This window comes from Symphalangus syndactylus, chromosome 6 (genome assembly GCF_028878055.3).
Source record: "Symphalangus syndactylus isolate Jambi chromosome 6, NHGRI_mSymSyn1-v2.1_pri, whole genome shotgun sequence".
Classification (NCBI taxonomy): Eukaryota; Metazoa; Chordata; class Mammalia; order Primates; family Hylobatidae; genus Symphalangus; species Symphalangus syndactylus.
Genome location: NC_072428.2, coordinates 52,355,923 through 52,377,792, shown reverse-complemented (window position 1 = coordinate 52,377,792; position 21,870 = coordinate 52,355,923). Strand labels below are relative to the sequence as shown.

At 50.0% G+C, this 21,870-nt stretch overlaps 1 protein-coding gene across 1 annotated transcript; it reads left to right on the top strand.

Annotated features, from left to right (window-relative positions):
• Positions 1-1,360: 1,360 nt before the first annotated feature.
• On the top strand, positions 1,361-21,553 carry ART1 (ADP-ribosyltransferase 1). The gene is made up of 5 exons (XM_055282799.2): positions 1,361-1,411; positions 15,358-15,472; positions 15,779-16,559; positions 17,567-17,608; positions 20,560-21,553. The coding sequence occupies exons 2-5, from the start codon at positions 15,410-15,412 to the stop codon at positions 20,655-20,657; spliced, it is 984 nt and encodes a 327-aa protein (XP_055138774.1). The 5' UTR covers positions 1,361-1,411; positions 15,358-15,409; the 3' UTR covers positions 20,658-21,553.
• Positions 21,554-21,870: the final 317 nt, after the last annotated feature.

Genomic DNA, 21,870 nt, shown 5'->3' with positions numbered 1-21,870 from the left:
GCCCCTAAGACCAGATCTATTGGAATCACTGCTTTGTCCCTCTCCACCCTCTGGCTTTGGGGGATTGCTTCTCCCATCCCAGGACCTGGAACCCAAAATAAGGCCCCAAGAGATGGACTCAAACCTAGTCATTGGGGGCCAGGTGTGGTGGCTCACACCTGTAATCCCAGCACTTTGGGATGCTGAGGCGGGCGGATCACGAGGTCAAGAGATCGAGACCATCCTGGCCAACATGGTGAAAACCCATCTCTACTAAAAATACAAAAATTAGCTGGGCATGGTGGCAGGTGCCTGTAGTCCCACTATTCGGGAGGCTGAGGCAGGAGAATCGCTTGAACCCGAGAGGCAGAGGTTACAGTAAGCCGAGGTTGCGCCACTGCACTCCAGCCTGGCGACAGAGCAAGAATCTGTCTAAAAAAACAACTAGTCAGTGGGCAGGGATCCTAAGTATAGCATAAAGAAGTCCTCCAAGATCACTGGTAAGTCAGAGCTGGAACTGGGACTCAGAATCCAGCCTCCTTAGTTCGAATCTCTCCTGGCACCTTAGCTAAGTCTCAGTGTTTGTGTGAAAGGTACAAAATCTAAGGAGACGCTCTCTGAGGCCAGGGCACTGAAGCTTCCTCCTCTCTTCCTCCTCCTTTGCTGACCAAAGTACAGGACCACAGCCAGTGAGGACGCAGTTGTCCCAGCCTGGATCCCCAGTGCTTCAGTCCACCTCCTCTGTGGCTTCAGGGATTCTTTTTTTTGTGGGAAATGTAGCAGGAAGAGCCTCAGACAAAACCCCTCAGATGCTGAGTTAAAGAAGGAAGAGGTTTATTCAGCTGGGAGCATCGGCAAGACTCCTGTCTCAAGAGCCGAGCTCCCTGAGTGAGCAATTCCTGTCCCTTTTAAGGGCTCACAACTCTAAGGGGGTCCACGTGAGAGGGTCGTGATCGATTGAGCAAGCAGTGGGTACGTGACTGGGGGATGCATACACCGGTAATTACAAGGGAACAGAACAGGACAGGGATCTTCACAGTGCTTTTTTGTACAAATAACCGATTAGGTCAGGGGTCAATCTTTAACTACCAGGCCCAGGGTGTGGCGCCGGGCTGTATGCTTGTGGATTTCATTTCTGCCTTTTAGTGTTTACTTCTTCTTTCTTTGGAGGCAGAAATCGGACATAAGACAATATGAGTTGTGGTTTCCTCCCTTAGAAGAACACTGGGCAGGTCAGACTGGGCAGAGGCTAGTGTTCCTGAGCCCTGAGGAGACATCCAGAAATAGATGGGGGAGTGTCGCGTTTCTGAGCAGCTGTGTGGGGGAGGTTCAAGGGGTGGGGATTAACAATATCAAAAAGAAACTTGTCCTCCCCTCTCCTGGTGGCCATGGTGGAGACAGCAGCAGCTTCCCCACCCAGGACAAGGCCCAGGTAAGGAGCGCACCACTCTCCTCCTGGGTGCTGGGCAGGAAAAGTGGTTTTGAGGTGAAGTTTGGGAGTTGAATGGTGGAATTTTAGGAGTCGTGAGAAAAAGTTTCCAGGAAACTTTGATGAAGTTTGGGATACCTAGGAAGGTTGGGGGCCATGGGAGGTTTGGGATTCCTGTGGGGAGATTTGGGGTCACATTCCCAGGAGGGTATGTTCAGCAAGGGCTTGGATGAGAAACTGATGACAGAATTGCCCCGAGTGGGATGAGAGGGAGGACAGAAGTGCAGCTCCCTTGGGCTAGAAAAGGAATTGCTCAGCATCCCCAGCTCCTTGGGCCCATGCCCACCCCATCCCTCCGGTTCCCACCACATGTCCCCTGACACTGGTCACCAAGGCCAGCCACCCACCTGCTCTGCAGTGGTCTACACTGTTAGCTGTGCCGAGAAAGTTCCTCAAACTCCCAGCAAACGTGCTGGGGCCTCCCCAGTCCCTGGCCTTGGCGTACATGGTCCCGCCCTCAAGGAACTCACTGGCCAGGAGAGGAGCCAGGCACATATAAGGGCAGCACAGTGTGATAAGGACAGTGACAGAGGACAGCACAGGGTGATACAGGAGCCCAGAGGAGTCAGAGGGCTTCCTGGAGGAGGTGACCCTCGGGTTAAGCCTTGAAGAGTAGGTATCCAGGAGAAGGGTGTCCCAAGGAGAGGGGCGATGTGTGCAGAGCCACAGGGAGGGTAACCACGGAGCCGCACCTGCGACGTTGTTCTGCACTACAGAAGCCAAGCAGGAGTGGCAGGTGCGAGCCTGCAGAGGTCGCAGAGGGCCAGGATAAGGACGCTGGCCTCTGTCCTTAGGGTATGGAGGGATGTTTTGTTTGTTTGTTTTTTGCTTTTTTTTTTCTTTTTTCTAGATGTGTTCTTCTCTCTTCCCTCATGATTTTCATCTCTGCATTTTTACTCTATATTTTGAGATATTTCTTCCAGTCACTTTTGGCACAGAGGGCTTTTAAGCACGTAAAGAACATGACCAGAGTTGTGCTTTAGAAACATCGCCCTCCCTGGGCAGGCGGGTTAGTGGGGCTGACTGTGGAGGTGGGGAGATCAGCGAGGAGGAAGGGGCAAAACTGAGCCAGGGCAGGGGGTGTGGATGTTGAAGGGAAGGAGAATCTAGGATGGACCGCTATCTCACCCAGCGTTAGTTGGCAACTATATGAATGTTTGACGAATGATGGACTGAATGGACACCGAGGGGACGATGATGGATGACTGGGTGAATAATGGGGATGGTTTATCATGTGAGACTTGCCATGGCAAATTAACAGGAGCCACCCTGAGCTAGATTAAGCCTAAAGAGGATTTTATCACAAGGATACAGGGTATCTCATGGAACCCAAGGGCCAGATGCAAAGAGCCTCTAGAAAGCCAAGGAGGAGTGCGGCTCCACCTGACCTCTGGCTTCATCCATCAAGCAGCTCGCCCTCTGCCTTTCAGCCTTCTCTTTCCCTTGCTCTGGGGATCGCATCTCTTCCCTGATTTCAATCACCTGTGACTCTCAGATGTCTCCTTGATTGTCCATTCTGCTACCTCTTGGACATCTGCTTCAGGGAGTTCACATTTCCCAAAGTGAACTCACCATTTCCCCTCCAAACCCGATCATTCATTCAATACATTTTTACTGAGCACCTACTTTGTACTGGGACTACAGTAATGAGCAAGATGAGCTTTTCAAGTCTACTCTGGTATAACATTGTGCCCATAGTAACAATGAGGCCTTGTGCACTTAAACGTGTAAGAGGTTACATCTCACATTAAATGTTCTTGCTACATGAAAACCAAAACCAAAACAAAACGAAATAAAAATAAAAACAGGCCAGGCACAGTGGCTCATGCCTGTAATCCCAGCACTTTAGGAGGCCGAGGTGGGCGGCGGATCACCTGAGGTCAGGAATTCGAGACCAGCCTGACCAACATGGAGAAACCTCATTTCTACAAAAAATATAAAATTAGCCAGGCATGATGTCACATGCCTGTAATCGCAACTACGGGGGAGGCTGAGGCAGGAGAATCGCTTGAACCTGGGAGGCAGAGGTTGCAGTGAGTCGAGATTGCACCATTGCACTCCTGCCTGGGCAACAAGAGCAAAACTCCGTCTCAAAAAAAAAAAAAAAAAACAAGGCTGGGTGCGGTGGCTCACGCCTATAATCCCAGCATTTTGAAAGGCCTGGGCAGGTGGATCACCTGAGGTCAGGAGTTCCAGACCAGCCTGGTCAACATGGCAAAACCCCTTCTCAACTAAATACAAAAATTAGCTGGGCGTGCTTGTGGGCACCTGTAGTACCAGCTACTCGGGAAGTTGAGGTGGGAGAATCACTTCAACCCGGGAGGCAGAGGTTGAAGTGAGCCGAGATCGCACCACTGCACTCCAGCCTGGGCGACAGAGTGAGACCCTGTCTCAAAATAAATAAATAATATATAAATAAAAATAAAATGAAAACAAAGGGATACACAGAAACTTGGAAGTGATGAACATGTTTATTCCCTTGATTGTGGGAATGGTAACATGAGTGTATACTTATTTCCAAACTCACCAAATTGTATATATTAATTATGTTCAGTTTTTTGTATACCAAGTATACTTCAATGAGGCTGAAAAAAAAAAGTAAAGTTGCACAGGGCTGTGTTGGAGCAGAACACTCTGCAGTCATGTAAGAATGGTGGAAGAAGATGGGCAATAAAAGAGGTGTCAGGCCTCTGAGCCCAATCTAAGCCATCATATCCCCTGTGACCTGCACGTACACATCCAGATGGCCAGTTCCTGCCTTAACTGATGACATTCCACCACAAAAGAAGTGAAAATGGCCTGTTCCTGCCATAACTGATGACATTGTCTTGTGAAATTCCTTCTCCTGGCTCATCCTGGCTCAGAAGCTCCCCTACTGAGTACCTTGTGACCCCCACTTTGCCCGCCAGAGAACAACCCCCCTTTGACTGTAATTTTCCCTTATCTACCCAAATCCTATAAAACGGCCCCACCCTTATCTCCCTTTGCTGACTCTCTTTTTGGACTCAGCCCGCCTGCACCCAGGTGATTAAAAGCTTTATTGCTCACACAGAGCCTGTTTGGTGGTCTCTTCACACGGATGTGCATGAAATTTGGTGCCATGACTTGGATCAGGGAACCTCCCTTAGGAGATCAATCCCCTGTCCTCCTGCTCTTTGCTCTGTGAGAAAGATCCACCTATGACCTCAGGTCCTCAGATCCACCAGCCCAAGAAACATCTCACCAATTTCAAATCCGGTAAGCGGACTATTTTTACTCACTTCTCTAACCTCCCTCACTATCCCTCAACTTCTTTCCCCTTTCAATCTTGGTGCCACACTTCAATCTCTCCCTTCTCTTAATTTTAATTCCTTTCATCTTCTGGTAGAGACAAAGGAGACATATTTTATCCGTGGACCCAAAACAACGGCGCTGGTCACGGACTGGGAAGGCAGCCTTCCCTTGGTGTTTAATCATTGCAGGGACGCCTCTCTGATTGTTCACCCACGTTTCAGAGGTGTCAGATCACGCAGGGATGCCTGCCTTGGTCCTTCACCCTTAGCGGCAAGTCCTGCTTTTCTGGAGGAGGGGCAAGTACCCCAACCCCTTTTCTCCCTGTCTCTACCCCTTCTCTGCTTTTCTGGTGGAGGGGCAAGAACCCCTCAACCCCTTCTCCTTCACCCTTAGCGGCAAGTCCCACTTTTCTAGGAGGAAAGAACCTCCAATCCCATATTTCCACACCCTGACCTCTTACCTCTGCACCCCAATCCCTTATTTCCGTGCACTGACCTCTTATCTCTGTGCCCCAATCCCTTATTTCCGTGCACTGACCTCTTATCTCTGTGCCCCATCCCTTATTTCCATGCCCCGACCTCTTATCTCTGCACCCGAATCCCTTATTTCCACGCCCCAACCTCTTATCTCTGCGCCCCAACCCCTTATTTCCACACTCCGACTCCTTTCCCACTTTTCTGGGGGGTAAGAACCCCCGAACCCCTTCCCTCCGTGTCTCTACTCTCTGTTTTCTCTAGGCTTGCCTCCTTCACTATGGGCAACCTTCCACCCTCCATTCCTCCATCTCCCTTAGCCTGTGCTCTCAAGAACTTAAAACCTCTTCAACTCACACCTGACCTAAAACCTAAATGCCTTATTTTCTTCTGCAATGTCACTTGACCCCAGTACAAACTCGACAGTGGTTTCAAATAGCCAGAAAACGGCACTTTCAATTTTTCCATCCTGCAAGATCTAAATAATTCTTGTCATAAAATGGGCAAATGGTCTGAGATGCCTGACGTCCAGGCATTCTTTTACACATCAGTCCCTTCCTAGTCTCTGTGCCCAATGCAACTCGTCTCAAATCTTCCTTCTTTCCCTCCTGCCTGTCCCCTCAGTCCCAACCCCAAGCGTCGCTGAGTCTTTCTAATCTTCCTTTTCTACAGACCCATCTGACTTCTCCCCTCATCCTCAGGCTGCTCCTCACCAGGCCGAGCTAGGTCCCAATTCTTCCTCAGCCTCTGCTCCTCCACCCTATAATCCTTTTATCACCTCCCCTCCTCACACCTGGTCGGGTTTACGGTTTCATTCCGTGACTAGCCCTCCCCCACCTGCCCAGCAATTTCCTCTTAAAAAGGTGGCTGAAGCTAAAGGCATAGTCAAGGTTAATGCTCCTTTTTCTTTATCTGACCTCTCCCAAATCAGTGAGCGTTTAGGCTCTTTGATCAAATATGAAAAACCCAGCCCAGTTCATGGCTCGTTCGGCAGCAACCCTGAGACTCTTTACAGCCTTAGACCCTAAAAGGTCAAAAGGCCGTCTTATTCTCTTTTTTTTTTTTTTTTTTGAGACGGAGTCTCGCTCTGTCGCCCAGGCTGGAGTGCAGTGGCGCAATCTCGGCTCACTGCAAGCTCCGCCTCCCGGGTTCACGCCATTCTCCTGCCTCAGCCTCTCTGAGTAGCTGGGACTACAGGCGCCCGCCACAACGCCCAGCTAATTTTTTTGTATTTTTTAGTAGAGACGGGGTTTCACCATGGTCTCGATCTCCTGACCTTGTGATCCGCCCGCCTCAGCCTCCCAAAGTGCTGGGATTACAAGCGTGAGCCACCGCGCCCGGCTGCCTTATTCTCAATATACATTTTATTACCCAATCCGCTCCTGACATTAAATAAAGCTCCAAAAATTAAATTCCGGCCCTTAAACCCCACAACAGGACTTAATTAACCTCGCCTTCAAGGTGTACAATAATAGAATAGAGGCAGCCAAGTAGCAATGTATTTCTGAGTTGCAATTACTTGCCTCCACTGTGAGACAAACACCAGCCACATCTCCGGCACACAGGAACTTCCAAACGCCGGAACCGCAGCTGCCAGGGGTTCCTCCAGAACCTCCTCCCCCAGGAGCTTGCTACAAGTGCCGGAAATCTGGCCCCTGGGCCAAGGAATGCCCACAGCCCAGGATTCCTCCTAAGCCGTATCCCATCTGTGAGAGACCCCACTGAAATTCGGACTGTTCAGCTCACCTGGCAGCCACTCCCAGAGCCCCTGGAACTCTGGCCCAAGGCTCTCTGACTGACTCCTTCCTAGATCTTCTCGGCTTAGCGGCTGAAGACTGACACTGCCCGATTGCCTCGGAAGCCCCCTAGACCATCAGGGATGCCGAGCTTTGAGTAACTCTCACAGTGGAAAGTAAGTCTGACCCCTTCTTAATCAATATGGAGGCTACCCACCCCACATTACCTTCTTTTCTTTTTTTTCTTTTTTTTTTTTTTTGAGACGGAGTCTCACTCTGTCGCCCAGGCTGGAGTGCAGTGGCGCGATCTCGGCTCACTGCAAGCTCCGCCTCCCGGGTTCACGCCATTCTCCTGCCTCAGCTTCCTGAGTAGCTGGGACTACAGGCGCCCGCCACCACGCCCGGCTAAATTTTTTGTATTTTTAGTAGAGACGGGGTTTCACTGTGGTCTCGATCTCCTGACCTCGTGATCCGCCCGCCTCGGCCTCCCAAAGTGCTGGGATTACAAGCGTGAGCCACCGCGCCCAGCCTACCTTCTTTTCAAAGGCCTGTTTCCCTTGCTTCTATAACTGTTGTGGGTACTGACGGCCGGGCTTCTAAACCTCCTAAAATTCCCCAACTCTAGTGGCAACTTAGACAATACTCTTTTAAGCACTCCTTTTTAGTTATCCCCACCTGCCCAGTTCCCTTATTAGGCAGAGACACTTTAAATCCCTGACTATTCCTGGGCTACAGCCACATCTCATTGCCACCTTTTCCCCCAGTTCAAAGCCTCCTTCACGTCCTCCCCTTGTATCTCCCCACCTTAACCCACGAGTATAAGACACCTCTACTCCCTCCTTAGCAACCCATCATGCACCCCTTACCATCCCATTAAAACCTAACCACTCTTACCCCACTCAATGCCAATATCCCATCCCACAGCACTCTTTGAAAGGATTAAAGCCTGTTATCACTTGCCTGTTACAGCATGGCCTTTTAAAGCCTATAAACTCTCCTTACCATTCCCCCACTTTACCTGTCCTAAAACCAGACAAGGCTTACAGGTTAGTTCAGAATCTGCGCCTTATGAACCAAATTGTTTTGCCTATCCACCCCGTGGTGCCAAACCCATATACTCTCCTATCTTCAGTACCTCCCTCTACAACCCATTATTCTGTTCTGGATCTCAAACATGCTTTCTTTACTATTCCTTTGCACCCTTCATCCCAGCCTCTCTTCGCTTTTGCTTAGACTGACCCTGACACCCATTAGGCTCAGCAAATTACCTGGGCTGTACTGCCACAAGGCTTCACAGACAGCCCCCATTACTTCAGTCAAGCCCAAATTTCATCCTCATCTGTTACCTGTCTCAGCATAATTCTCGTAAAAACACACGTGCTCTCCCTGCTGATCATGTCTGATTAATCTCCTAAACCTCAATCCCTTACAAAACAACAACTCCTTTCCTTCCTAGGCATGGTTAGTGCAGTCAGAATTCTTACACGAGAGCCAGGACCGCACCCTGTAGCCTTTCTGTCCAAACAACTTGACCTTACTGTTTTAGCCTAGCCCTCAGGTCTGCATGCAGCGGCTGCCGCTGCTTTAATAATTTTAGAGGCCCTAAAATCACAAACTATGCTCAGCTCACTCTCTACATTTCTCATAACTTACAAAATCTATTTTCTTCCTCATACCTGACGCATATACTTTCTGCTTCCCGGCTCCTTCAGCTGTACTCACTCTTTGTTAAGTCCCACAATTACCATTGTTCCTGGCCCGGACTTCAGTCCAGCCTCCCACATTATTCCTGATACCACACCTGCCCCCCATGACTGTATCTCTCTGATCCACCTGACATTCACCCCATTTCCCCACATTTCCTTCTTTCCTGTTCCTCACCCTGACCACGCTTGATTTATTGATGGCAGTTCCACCAGGCCTAATCGCCACACACCAGCAAAGGCAGGCTATGCTATAGTACAAGCCACTAGCCCGCCTCTTAGAACCTCTCATTTTCTTTCCATCGTGGAAATCTATCCTCAAGAAAATAACTTCTCAGTGTTCCATCTGCTATTCTACTACTCCTCAGGGATTATTCAGGCCCCCTCCCTTCCCTACACATCAAGCTCGAGGATTTGCCCCCACCCAGGACTGGCAAATTAGCTTTACTCAACATGCCCCGAGTCAGATAACTAAAATACCTCTTAGTCTAGGTAGACACTTTCACTAGATAAGTAGAGGCCTTTCCTACAGGGTCCGAGAAGGCCACCACAGTCATTTCTTCCCTCCTGTCAGACGTAATTCCTCAGTTTAGCCTTCCCACCTCTATACAGTCTGATAACAGACCAGCCTTTATTAGTCAAATCAGCCAAGCAGTTTTTCAGGCTCTTAGTATTCAGTGAAACCTTTATATCCCTTACAGTCCTCCGTCTTCAGGAAAAGTAGAATGGACTAAAGGTCTTTTAAAAACACACCTCACCAAGCTCAGCCACCAACTTAAAAAGGACTGGACAATACTTTCACCACTTTCCCTTCTCAGAAGTCAGACCTGTCCTCAGAATGCTACAAGATACAGCCCATTTGAGCTCCTGTATAGATGCTTCTTTTTATTAGGCCCCAGTCTCATTCCAGACACCAGACCAACTTAGACTGTGCCCCAAAAAAACTTGTCATCCCTACTATCTTCTGTCTAGTCATACTCCTATTCACCGTTCTCAACTACTCATACATGCCCTGCTCTTGTTTACACTGCCGGTTTACACTGTTTCTCCAAGCCATCACAGCTGATATCTCCTGGTGCTATCCCCAAACTGCCTCTCTAAACTCTTGAAGTAAATAAATAATCTTTGCTGGCAGGACTATGCTGAATCTCCTTAGGCACTCTCTAATCAGATGTCCTAGGTCCTCCCAATTCTTAGTGCTTTAATACCTGTATTTCTCCTTCTCTTATTCCATTTAGTTTTTCAATTCGTACAAAACCGTATCCAGGCCATCACCAATAATTCTACAAGACAAATGTTTCTTCTAACAACCCCACAATATCACCCCTTACCACAAAATCTTCCTTCAGCTTAATCTCTCCCACTCTAGGTTCCCAGGCCTCCCCTAATCCCGCTCGAAGCAGCCCTGAGAACCATCACCCATTATCTCTCCATACCACCCCCAAAAAATTTTCACCATCCCAACACTTTACCACTACTTCATTTTATTTTTCTTATTAATATAAGAAGACAGGAATGTCAGGCCTCTGAGCCCAAGCTAAGCCATCATATCCCCTGTGACCTGCACATAACACATCCGGATGACCAGTTCCTGCCTTAACTGATGACATTCCACCACAAAAGACGTGAAAATGGCCTGTTCCTGCCTTAACTGATGACATTGTCTTGTGAAATTCCTTCTCCTGGCTTATCCTGGCTCAAAAGCTCCCCTACTGAGCACCTTGTGACCCCCACTCCTGCCCACCAGAGAACAAACCCCCTTTGACTGTAATTTTCCTTTATCTACCCAAATCCTATAAAACGGCCCCACACTTATCTCCCTTTGCTGACTGTCTTTTCAGACTCGGCCCGCCTGCACCCAGGTGATTAAAAGCTTTATTGCTCACACAAAGCCTGTTTGGTGGTCTCTTCACACGGACATGCATGAAAAGAAGAGCTTCATTTTTTTTTTAAGTCTACTCCACTTCTCCTCTGTGTTTCTAGTTTAAAGAATGGAAACCTGGGTGTCATCCTTGATTTTTCCCTCTCTCACATCCCCTATAGCCCATTAGACATCAAGTCTTGTAAATTCCACCTCCTAACTCTGTCTATCCTCACTGCCATTCTCTTAGTCAGGTCCACTAATTCCGTGTCCTCAGTCTGCCTTCAAGCCTCTCTCCGCTTAAGCCTCTGATCTATCTTGTTTACTGTAGAGCAGATGCAGACAGAAACAGAGCTGTGGAGACGCAATGAGAGATACAGCTGGCCCAGTGGGCTTTTGCTGCATAACCATTTTGCGGTGTGCCACAAAATCTCAGTGGCAAACAAATATTTACTCCCAGGCTCATGGCCTTTGGGTTGACGGCAAGTGGCTTATCTAAACTGGACTTGGTTGGGCAGCTCTGCTCCGGCCGCTGGTCTGGCTCAGCTGGGGTCTTCCTTGCTCTGGGCTGGGCTGAGGTCTGTTCCTCACGTGTTCATTCTGGGGGTCCAGACTAAAGAAGAATCTTCCAAAGAAAAGACTCTCAGTTTCCTTCCCCCAAAAGCAGACCCTCAGACAAGTACATGAGCGCAGTGAGCTTCTTTGTAGAGTGATCCCAAGAAATACAAGTCAGGGAGTGGCAAAGTCAGACAGAGAAGAGCAAAGCAGCCAATTAAAAGCCTGTTGCCACTGTACTCGCTAGTGCCACTGGGGACCCTCTATGGGACAGGAAGTCTGACTTCCAGCCCTCATTGGTTGAAGACTGTCCTTGGGAACATTAAATCCCCTACACTTTTGGCCTGCCCTGTGCTCACAAAAAACAGGCTCCCAGGGTGATGGAGAATGCTTCAGACACAGAAAAATGTGAGCCCTAGAAGTGGGAGGCTGACAGCCTGCATGAGAACTATCCACTGCACCTGCATGTGGACTCGAAGACGGTCTCCGGGAATATGGGCTGAGGAATCCACAGTGTCAGGTATACTCTCTTTTACCCTGCATCCATAGATCAACTCGCAGGAAGGCCTCTGATTGGCCTTTCTTGGGTCATGTGCCCATCCATGAGCCAGTCACAATGGTCAAGGCCTTAGGGCACAGGTCCTGGGGTATGTGTTCCTCTCATGGGGTGCATAGAATGAGAAAAGCCCCACCTGAGCCCATGACTGGATTCTACACAGGAAAGTGAGGAACTAGTAACAGCAGCTCTAGCCTCCTTGGTGGACTTCAAGAGACCACAGACAAGAGCTCAAATCTTTTTTTTTTGAGACGGAGTTTCACTCTTGTCGCCCAGGCTAGAGAGCAATGGTGCGATCTTGGGTCACTGCAACCTCCGCCTCCCAGGTTCAAGAGATTCTCCTGCCTCAGCTTCCCAAGTAGTTGGGATTACAAGTGCACAACACCACGCCCAGCTAATTTTTTGTATTTTTAGTAGAGATGGGGTTTCACCATGTTGGCCAGTCTGGTTTCAAACTCCTGACCTCAGGTGATCTACCCGCCTTGGCCTCCCAGAGTGCTGGGATTACAAACGTGAGCCACCGCACCCAGCCCACGGAAGTGAGTTTTCATAGCTCACTGCAGCCTCAACCTCCTGGTCTCAAGCAATCCTCCTACCTTCAGCCTGCTGAGTTGTTGGGACTACAGATATGCACCACCACACCTGTAGCCTGGCTTATTTATTTATTTATTTTTATTGTTTTTAATTTTTGAGATGGAGTGTCGCTCTGTCACCTAGGCTCGAGTGCAATGGTACAATCTTGGCTCACTGCAACCTCCACCTCCTGGGTTCAAGCTATTCTCCTGCCTCAGCCTCCCGAGTAGCTGGGATTACAGGCACCTGCCATCATGCCCAGCTAATTTTTGTATTTTTGTGGAGATGGGGTTTCACCACGTTGGCCAGGCTGGTCTTGAACTCCTGACTTCAGATGATCCGCCCACCTCAGCCTCCCAGAGTTGTCTGGACGTATTTTTTTATTTTTAGTAGCGATGGTGTCTCACTATGTTGCCCAGGCTGGTTTCAAACTCCTGGGCTCAAGTAATCCTCCTGCCTCAGTCTCCCAAAGTGCTGGGATTACAGGCTGGAGCCACCATGACTGGCTGTTCATAATTTTATCCTTAGTGCCTGACATGCTACAGATGCTAAACAACAACAACAAAAAAATTGTGGAATAAATGAGTAAGCAGCTTTTGAGGGGGAGAACATAATGAGCTCCATTTTGAACACGTGGAATTTGGTAAAAACTACTGCTAACCCCATTGTCCAGAGAAGCTCATACTTCACATTTCAATTGTGTATTGGCAATTACAGGATCTTAGATTTGAAGATTAATAAAATTATAGACATGGCCGGGGGCGATGGCTCACGCTTGTAATCCCAGCACTTTGGGAGGCTGAGGCGGGTGGATCACGAGGTCAGGAGATCGAGACCACGGTGAAACCCCGTCTGTACTAAAAATACAAAAAAATTAGCCGGGCTTTGTGGCGGGCGCCTGTAGACCCAGCTACTCGGAGAGGCTGAGGCAGGAGAATGGCGTGAACCCGGGAGGCGGAGCTTGCAGTGACCCGAGATTGTGCCACTGCACTCCAGCCTGGGCGACAGAGCGAGACTCCGTCTCAAAAAAAAAAAAAAATTATAGACACATAGAATCCCAGTGTCTTAGAGTCACTGAATTATCCAAACTTAGGTCTCCCCAGAGCCAGAGGAGATGATAAAGCAGGGACACTTAACCTAAATGAGATTGGGGGAGAGGCATAACCACCCTGATATTTACGTAACATTTGTGTGAAGGCGCATATATTCATTTCCTGAAGGGAGGTTTCAGCTTTTATCAGATTCCAAAAGATAAAACCCACTGACTATATTACCATTTGTGTAGAGAAAGAAAACAGAGGCTGGGAGCTGTGGCTCACACCTGTAATCCCAGCACTTTGGGAGGCCAAGGTGGGTAGATTGCTTGAGCCCAGGAATTCGAGATCAGCCTAGGCAACATGGCAAAACCCCACCTCTACAAAAAATATAAAAATAAGCCAGGCATCGTGATGTGCGCCTGTAGGCCCAGCTACTCGGGAGGCTGAGGCAGGATTGATTGAGCTCAGGAGGTCAAGGCTGCAGTGAGCTATGATTGTGTCACTGCACTCCAGCCTGGGCAACAGAGCAAGACCCTGCCTCAAACAAACAAACAAAGTAGATACCATTTTGCCTACCAGTTAAATGGAAATTAAAAAGAGATCAATCATATTCCACACTGGCAAAGATGTGGAATAAAGGGCACTCTCATCCATTGTTGGTGGGGTGGCAGTTTCTATCAAAATAAAAAACATTCATATTCTTTAAATCTCATTTTACTTCTCAAAATCTTTCCTTTGAAAACATGCACACACATAAACAAGGATTTATATACCTAAATATTCACTGTAGTATTATGTATAATATTTTAAAATTAGGAAAGAAACCTAAGTGTTCATAAGTATGAAATGGTTAATTATGGTTTATACCATGAGATAAACCAAGCTGCCATTATGTGGGCAGGGAGATGTTTATGTACTGACATGGAAGGAAGTTCATATTTTTTTTCTGAGGAAAAAAGGTAATAAAAATATGTATGTGTAAGCATGTTTCCTTTTAGTTCTTAAAAAAATGACAATAAGGCCGGCATGGTGGCTCACACCTTAATCCCAACACTTTGGGAGGCCGAGGCCGGCGGATCACCTGAGGTCAGGAGTTTGAGACCATCCTGGCCAGCATGGTGAAACCCCGTCTCTACTAAAAATACAAAAATTAGCTGGGTGTGGAGGCGGGCACCTTTAGTCCCAGCTACTCTGGAGGCTGAGGCAAAAGAATCACTTGAACTCGGGAGGTAGAGGATGCAGTACGCCGAGATCACACCACTGCACTCCAGCCTGGGCAAAATAGTGAGACTTGGTCTCAGAAAAACAAAAAAAGGAAAAAGAATAAAAGAAAAAAAAGGAAACTGCCTGTTCCCATCCAGACCCAATGCCTGGACACCCTCTTCTTGGAGCCACTTCAGGCACTCTGCCTGTCCCACAACAGGGAGGGTGTGGAAGGCTTGTGGTTCCTGCTGCTTCTCTTAGGGAAACTGGTATCCTCTGTCCTCTCCTGCTCTTCTGATCCCCTCTTCCCCCAGCACCCGGGGTTTATATCTGTCCCTCCCTGGAAGCACCGAAGGCTCATTCCACAAGAGGACTGCAGGGAGTGGGGGCAACTTAGAGCCCTGCTCTAAGTCTGTTCCTGGAGACCCTGCTAAGGCCCCACCAGCTGAACACTCCTGGATCTGCCCCTGTCCCAAAACCCACAACCCCTGTGAGGTGAAGCCCAGGTCTCTCACTGTGGCTGTCAAGTCTTTTCATGACTGGCCCATCTTCCCAATATTCCTACCCTGCAAGCTCTGCCAGCCTAGATGACATGTCTTGCTCTCTTTACATCCTCACTTCCCACCTCCAATACCTTTGCTTTTTCCATTCCTGCTGCACAAAAGTCCTTTCCCACCCCAAACGCCATTCTCTCCCAGTCTCCACTTGCTGTCATCTTAGTCTCCTGTTCATCCTGCAAGACCCTGTTCACGTCACTCCTCCAGGAAGTCACTCATGTTCCTTCCAGCAAGAAGGGTCCTCTCTCTTCTGAGCCTCCATGTCTGTCTTATGACTCTCAGTGCCAAGCACTAGGAATGGCACAGACTAAGTGTTGATTCATGTTTATTAAACTATACAGATTAACACTGCAATTTTCCAGATGAGGAAACTGAGACCCAAAGAGAGACAGCAACTGGCCCAGGGTCACCAGCATGCAGATGCCTGCTATGATGTCTCTGCTTCTTGTGTCTGTGGGCCTCATGGAGGCACTTCAGGTATGGGCATCCCCCACTGTTCCCACCCCAGCAGGGAACTGAGCCATCGACTTCTTCTGAACCCTGGAGGGAGAAAGAGAGAGAGGAAAGAATGCCTGACACTTCCCCTGGGGATCACTCAGCCCAAGGGGACAGCCCCAGATGCTAGTCTTGGGGAAATTACAGCTAGAGGTTCCCAATCCCCTTCACCACCAGGTGTGTTTGGGGCCCTTCCTGCCTTTCTCAGTGGAGGGGAGAGCTGGATGGCAGGGGACTCATTCTCCCAGGGGCCTATCCTCTCAGTCCCTGCTACTCCTGCCCCCTCAGGCCCAGAGCCATTCCATCACACGACGAGACCTCTTCTCTCAAGAGATGCCACTGGACATGGCCCTGGCCTCCTTTGATGACCAGTACGCTGGCTGTGCTGCTGCCATGACAGCTGCTCTCCCGGATCTCAACCACACGGAGTTCCAGGCCAACAAGGTGTATGCAGACGGCTGGACACTGGCAAGCAGCCGATGGCAGGAGCGCCAGGCCAGGGGGCCGGAGTGGAGTCTCAGCCCCACCTGTCCATCCCCGCCACCCCTGGGCTTCCGCGATGAGCATGGGGTGGCCCTCCTGGCCTACACAGCCAACAACCCCCTGCACAAGGTGTTCAACACAGCCGTGCGTGAGGCAGGCCGCTCCCGGGCCCACTACCTCCACCACTTCTCCTTCAAGACACTCCATTTCCTGCTGACTGAGGCCCTGCAGCTCCTGGGCAGGGGCCAGCGTCCACCTCGGTGCCACCAGGTGTTCCGAGGTGTGAACGGCCTGCGCTTCCGGCCAGCAGGGCCCGGGGCCACCGTGAGGCTGGGGGGCTTTGCTTCTGCCTCCCTGAAGAATGTTGCAGCCCAGCAGTTTGGTGAGGACACCTTCTTTGGCATCTGGACCTGCCTTGGGGCCCCTATCAAGGACTACTCCTTCTTCCCTGGAGAGGAAGAGGTGCTAATTCCCCCCTTTGAGACCTTCCAAGTGATCAATGCCAGCAGACCGGCCCAGGGCCCCGCCCGCATCTACCTCCGGGCCCTGGGCAAGCACAGCACCTACAACTGCGAGTACATCAAAGGTAGGAGGGCAAGCGCCGGTCAGCACCTGTGCAGAAGGTGGACCTTCCACATCCACCACGGACTTTGGCAAACCCAAGCCCCTATCTCCTGTGTCCCAGGGATTCATAAATACAACCAGTCATATCCACCAGCTCCCAACCCCTTCCATCTAAGGGGAGACATAACCTTCTGAGGGGTGCACTTACTGCCCCTGAAGGGATCTAAGCCATAGTTGGCCACTTGCCTGCTGGGAGGCTGAAGAGGTTTCCTGGCCAAGGCAGGGGTCTCTGGCCATTTGAGTGGGCAAGCAGACCTGGTTGGGCTTTTCTCCTGGTCAGAGGCTGAAAGGGAATTATTTTCCAGCCAGATTATTGACACCTAGATAGCTGTTGCCAGAAATGAGTAGGAGTCCCAACCTCAGTTTCTGAGAAGAGTGCGTTTATTAGATGGAAGAGGAATTATGTGCTGAAGGGCGTGCTGGGTGGGGTGGTGGGGGCAAGGAGACAGCAGTTGGGTACTGTGCCCCTAAGGTCCAGCTCAGGCTGTGGTCAGGAAGCGGTGGATGCTCCTCCTGTTCATGTCCCCAGCACAGGCCAGAAGAAGAACCCTGAGGATGGGCCCAGGTTCTTAATTTCTGAAGGGCTATGGGCTTCACTTCCTATCTTGGACAGCATTAGGAGCATGCATGAGTTGACAGAAGGTGAAGAGGGCATGCAAAGAACACAAACCAGGCTGGGGCAAGGCATGGAAGAGAGGTGAGTGTGGCAGGGAGGCAAAGTTACAGGCCCAGGGAGCAGGAGTGCCCCAGAGTAGACCCTGGCTTTGATGGCCCACTCCCTTCTGGCCCTGCTGCTCATGGGTTGAGGCAAACCTAGTCAAGGGAGGGTCTACCATGAAAGAGCAGAATTAGGGGGAAATGCACCAACTTCTCCTAGAACAAGTCAGGGATGGACCACCAGGGCTCTGAGGTCCCTTTCCATCCTGACAGCTCCTGAGCCTTTCATTCTTTACTGTTTCTTTTCTATAGACAAGAAGTGCAAGTCTGGGCCTTGCCATCTGGATAATTCAGGTAAGGGCTGCAGGCACCTGTGGGACTCAGTTCAGGAATGAGCAGGCTGCCCTGGAGTTGGCCCCATCACCTCAATCTTTTTTTTTTTTTTTTTTTTTGAGATGGAGTTTCACTCTTGTTGCCCAGGCTGGAGTCCAATGGCACGATCTCGGCTCACTGCAACCTCCACTTCCCAGGTTCAAGCCATTCTCCTGCCTCAGCCTCTTGATTACAGCTGGGATTACAGGCGCATGCCACCAAGCCCGGCTAATTTTTTTGTATTTTTAGTAGAGATGGGGTTTCACCATGTTGGCCAAGCTGGTCTCGAACTCCTGACCTCAGGTGATCCATCCACCTCGGCCTCCCAAAGTGCTGGGATTACAGGCGTCAGCCACCGTGCTCGGCCCACCTGAATCTTTTATAAGGAAACAACCTCATTAATAATAATAATTTTAAAAAAGTGCACTCTCTGAAGTGGCACCTTGGGGGTTGCCAGCCTTAGCCAGGAGATGAGTGTGTGAGAGAGCAGATGGTTGGGGGAGCAGGGACACCTGCTCTCCAGCCTGGATCTGCCTGTCCCTTGCAGGAAAAGGCCACTGATCAGGCCCCTGAGAGATTCAGGCTGCACTGAGGTGAGGGACGGAAGGGCTGCTCCCCACAAAATGCTCCTTTGGTCCTTCTCTGCCTCCCAGTGCAGAACGCACTATTTCTGTTACTGCCCTCAGGGCTCCCTCAAATCCACCTTTGAAGGCCATGAGGCCAAGCTTTGGGTGCTGGAGGCCTGGGCTCTAGTCCAGGCTCTGCTCTAACTTTCTCTATGACCAACCCATTCTTTCTCTGTGCCTCAGTTTCTCTGTGTGTATAATAAGCAAATTGGACCAGATGATCCCCAGCTATGACTCTTCTCTTCCCTCGGACACTTGGTGTGCCAAGGCCTACCCAGGCCACCATGTTTCTAGGTGGGAATGGGCCATTTCCAGGGAAGAAACAGCAGCTCCTCCCCAAGCCTTCAGAACTCCTTTGTCCTTCAGAACTCTGTGAGGGGGCAGGAAGGACCCCCCAGCTTCCTCTGATCCACTCCAGGCACATCATGCCATTCATCCTCACCACACCCCAGTGGTACTGTCATCACCTCTGTTCCGCAGATGAAAGTACCAAAGCACAAGGCCCGGCACAGTGGCTCAAGCCTGTAATCCCAGCGCTTTGGGAGGCCAAGGTGGGAGGATCACAAGGTCAGGAGATCGAGACCATCCTGGCTAACACGGTGAAACCCCATCTCTACTAAAAATACAAAAAAATTAGCCGGGCGTGGTGGCGGGCGCCTGTAGTCCCAGCTATTCAGGAGGCTAAGGCAGAAGAATGGCGTGAACCTGGGAGGTGGAGCTTGCAGTGAGCCGAGATCGCGCCACTGCACTCCAGCCTGGGCGACAGAGCAAGACTCCATCTAAAAAAAAAACAAAAAACGAAAGTACCAAAGCACAAAGGGGCAAAGAGAGGTCGGGCATGGTGGCTCACGCCTGTAATCCCAGCACTTTGGGAGGCCACGATGGGCGGATCACCTGAGGTCAGGAGTTCGAGACCAGCCTAACATGGAGAAACCACATCTCTACTAAAAATACAAAATTAGCCGGGTGTGGTGGCGCATGCCTGTAGTCCCAGCTACTCGGGAGGCTGAGGCAGGAGAATCTCTTGAACCCGGGAGGCGGAGGTTGCTGTGAGCCATGATTGTGCCATTGCACTCCAGCCTGGGCAACAAGAGCGAAACTCTGTCTCAAAACAAAACAAAACAAAAACAAAAAAAAATCAAAGGTGCAAAGAGGAGAAGCAACTGGCTCTGTGCCATCCAGCTACTAAGAAGTGGAGTCCAGAGAGCCTGGCTCTAGAGCCAAACTCTGAACCACCACACCAGGATAGTTCCCACCCCTCCCCAGACATCATCTCATCTCATCATTTCATCTCATCATCTCATCTCATCTCATCTCATCTCATCTCATCTCATCTCAATCTCATCTCATCATCTCATCATCTCATCATCTCATCTCATCTTTACTGCACAGTAATCTATGGGAGGGAGGCAGAACAGGAGGCATTACCCCCCTTATATGGTCAAGTGAGACCCAGAGACGAATTATTTGCTCAAGGTGACAGTGAGTTTATGGCAGAGCCAGGACAAGAAGCCAGGTTTCCAGCCTCCAACCCAGGCATCTTTGAGTTCTGATTATGTAACTCCAGGCACTGGAAAAGTTTAGGATTTCTCCTTCTAGTCCACCCCGCACCTCTCCTACCAGGGTTTGGGTAGAGGAGCCAAGTTCAACCACAGCAGATCCCACTCTGATCTTAAATCCATGTTTCACCCACTCTGCAGCACCTTATTTGTGGCAATAGAAGGCAGTTAAGTTAGACCCAATGACCTCTGGAAGAGAAATTGGGACTCTAATTGGTCTCATCTCTGTCTACCTTCCTAAATTCTTTATTAAAAAAATTTTTTTGAGACATGGTCTCACTCTGTCACCCTGGTTGGAGTGCAGTGGCACCACCACAGCTCACTGTGGCCTCAAACTCTTGGGCTCAAGTGATCCTCCCACCTCAGCCTCCCAAGTAGCTTGGACTACAGATATATGCCACCACGCCTGGCTACTTTTTGTATTTTTTGTAGAGAAGGGTCCTCCCTATGTTGCCCAGGTTGCCTAAACTTTTTTAAGCCAGTCAAATTTAGCAGTGGGGGGATTGTACATCAACTTTAGTGACACTGGTGTTAATAAGTTCTGATAACCCATTACCATTGGACCAGCTCCTCCCTAAACTTGATCTTCATCTCTGTTGCCTGTGGCAATTTTGTGTATCAGTCTGTCCAGCTCACTCTGCCAATCTCTCCACCTTGTATCTGCGTGTCCCCACTTTGCTCCTGTGCTCCTAAATACCTCTCTTTTTTTCTCTCTCTCCCCCAACCTCTCTGCCTGTTTTCCCTGCAGCCATGGGTCAGAGTCCCCTCTCTGCAGTCTGGTCTTTGCTGCTGCTGCTCTGGTTCCTTGTGGTGAGGGCCTTTCCAGACAGTCCAGGCCTCCTTTGATGCATGAGACACGGGAGACACGGGACAGCCTCGCCTGCTGCCTCTGCCCATCCTGAGGATGTTGGCCATGTGTGCTTTCAGTGTAACCAAGATTCCTGGCAACCCCATCTGCAGGGAACTCTGGGACCTTCTCTGGTAGCTGCCAGACCTGCTGGTGGAGAAACAGGAGACAATTTGGGGACTGAACCTTACCCAGGGCTCTAGGAATGAGACTCTGAATAAACAGTTGGGCCGGTGGTGTGGGGGGTACTTCATGACAGGCAGCAACTCACTTGGAGATAGAAGGGGTTCAGTGATTTGGGGGGTGACTGGAGAGGAAAGCGCTTGGCCGTGATACCTGCTGTTACTCAGATGCCTCACGTGTCCATCTGGAAAGCTTCTGTTCACTCCTCCAGGAAGCCTTCTGTGACCTCTCCCACCTGGCTGGGGTAGTGACCCTGCCTCTACGCTCCCACAGAGCCCTGGATGCTTCCCTATCCCACATGCCCATGTCTGTCTGCCACATCAGACTGTGAGCTTCCTGAGGGAAGGGACTGGGTCGGAGGCACAGAGGTGGTGCCAGGAAATGTGTGAAACTCAGAAAGGAACAAATGCCTGTGAATGGCTGGTCCCTGCACTGCCCCTGCCTTGGACACTGTCAAGCTCTCAATGTCCGTGAGTGGGAATGGGGTGGACGGTGCCTAACTCCAGCACACAGAGAGAAGGAGAGATGGAAGAGAGAGCTCCAGTCCTCCATTGGCACCTCAGTCAAATCCCATTCTCTTGTCAGCACAGATGTAACTTCTGCTCTAATCCATGAGTCCTGAGGCTCCTCTCATCATAGCTCACTGTAGCCTCAAACTCCTGGGTTCAAGAGATCCTCCCACCTCAGCCTCCCAAGTCGCTGGGACTACAGATATGTGCCACCACACCTGACTAATTTTTGTGTTTTTTGTAGAGACAGGGTCTCCCTAGGTTGCCTAGGTTCTTTTTTTTTTAAGCTAGTCAAATTTAGCAGTGGGGGGTTATATACCAACTTTAGTGACAGTGACATTAATAAGTTCTGATAACCCACCACCATGGACACCAGCGATACCCAGACAGCTGGGAAAGCATTATTTCTGGACATGTCTGTGAGGGTTTGCAGCAGGAGATTGGCGTGTGAGCTGGTGGACTGAGTGGCAAGTTCCACTCTCAATGTGGGAGGGCATGGAGAGGACAAAAAAGTAAGAGA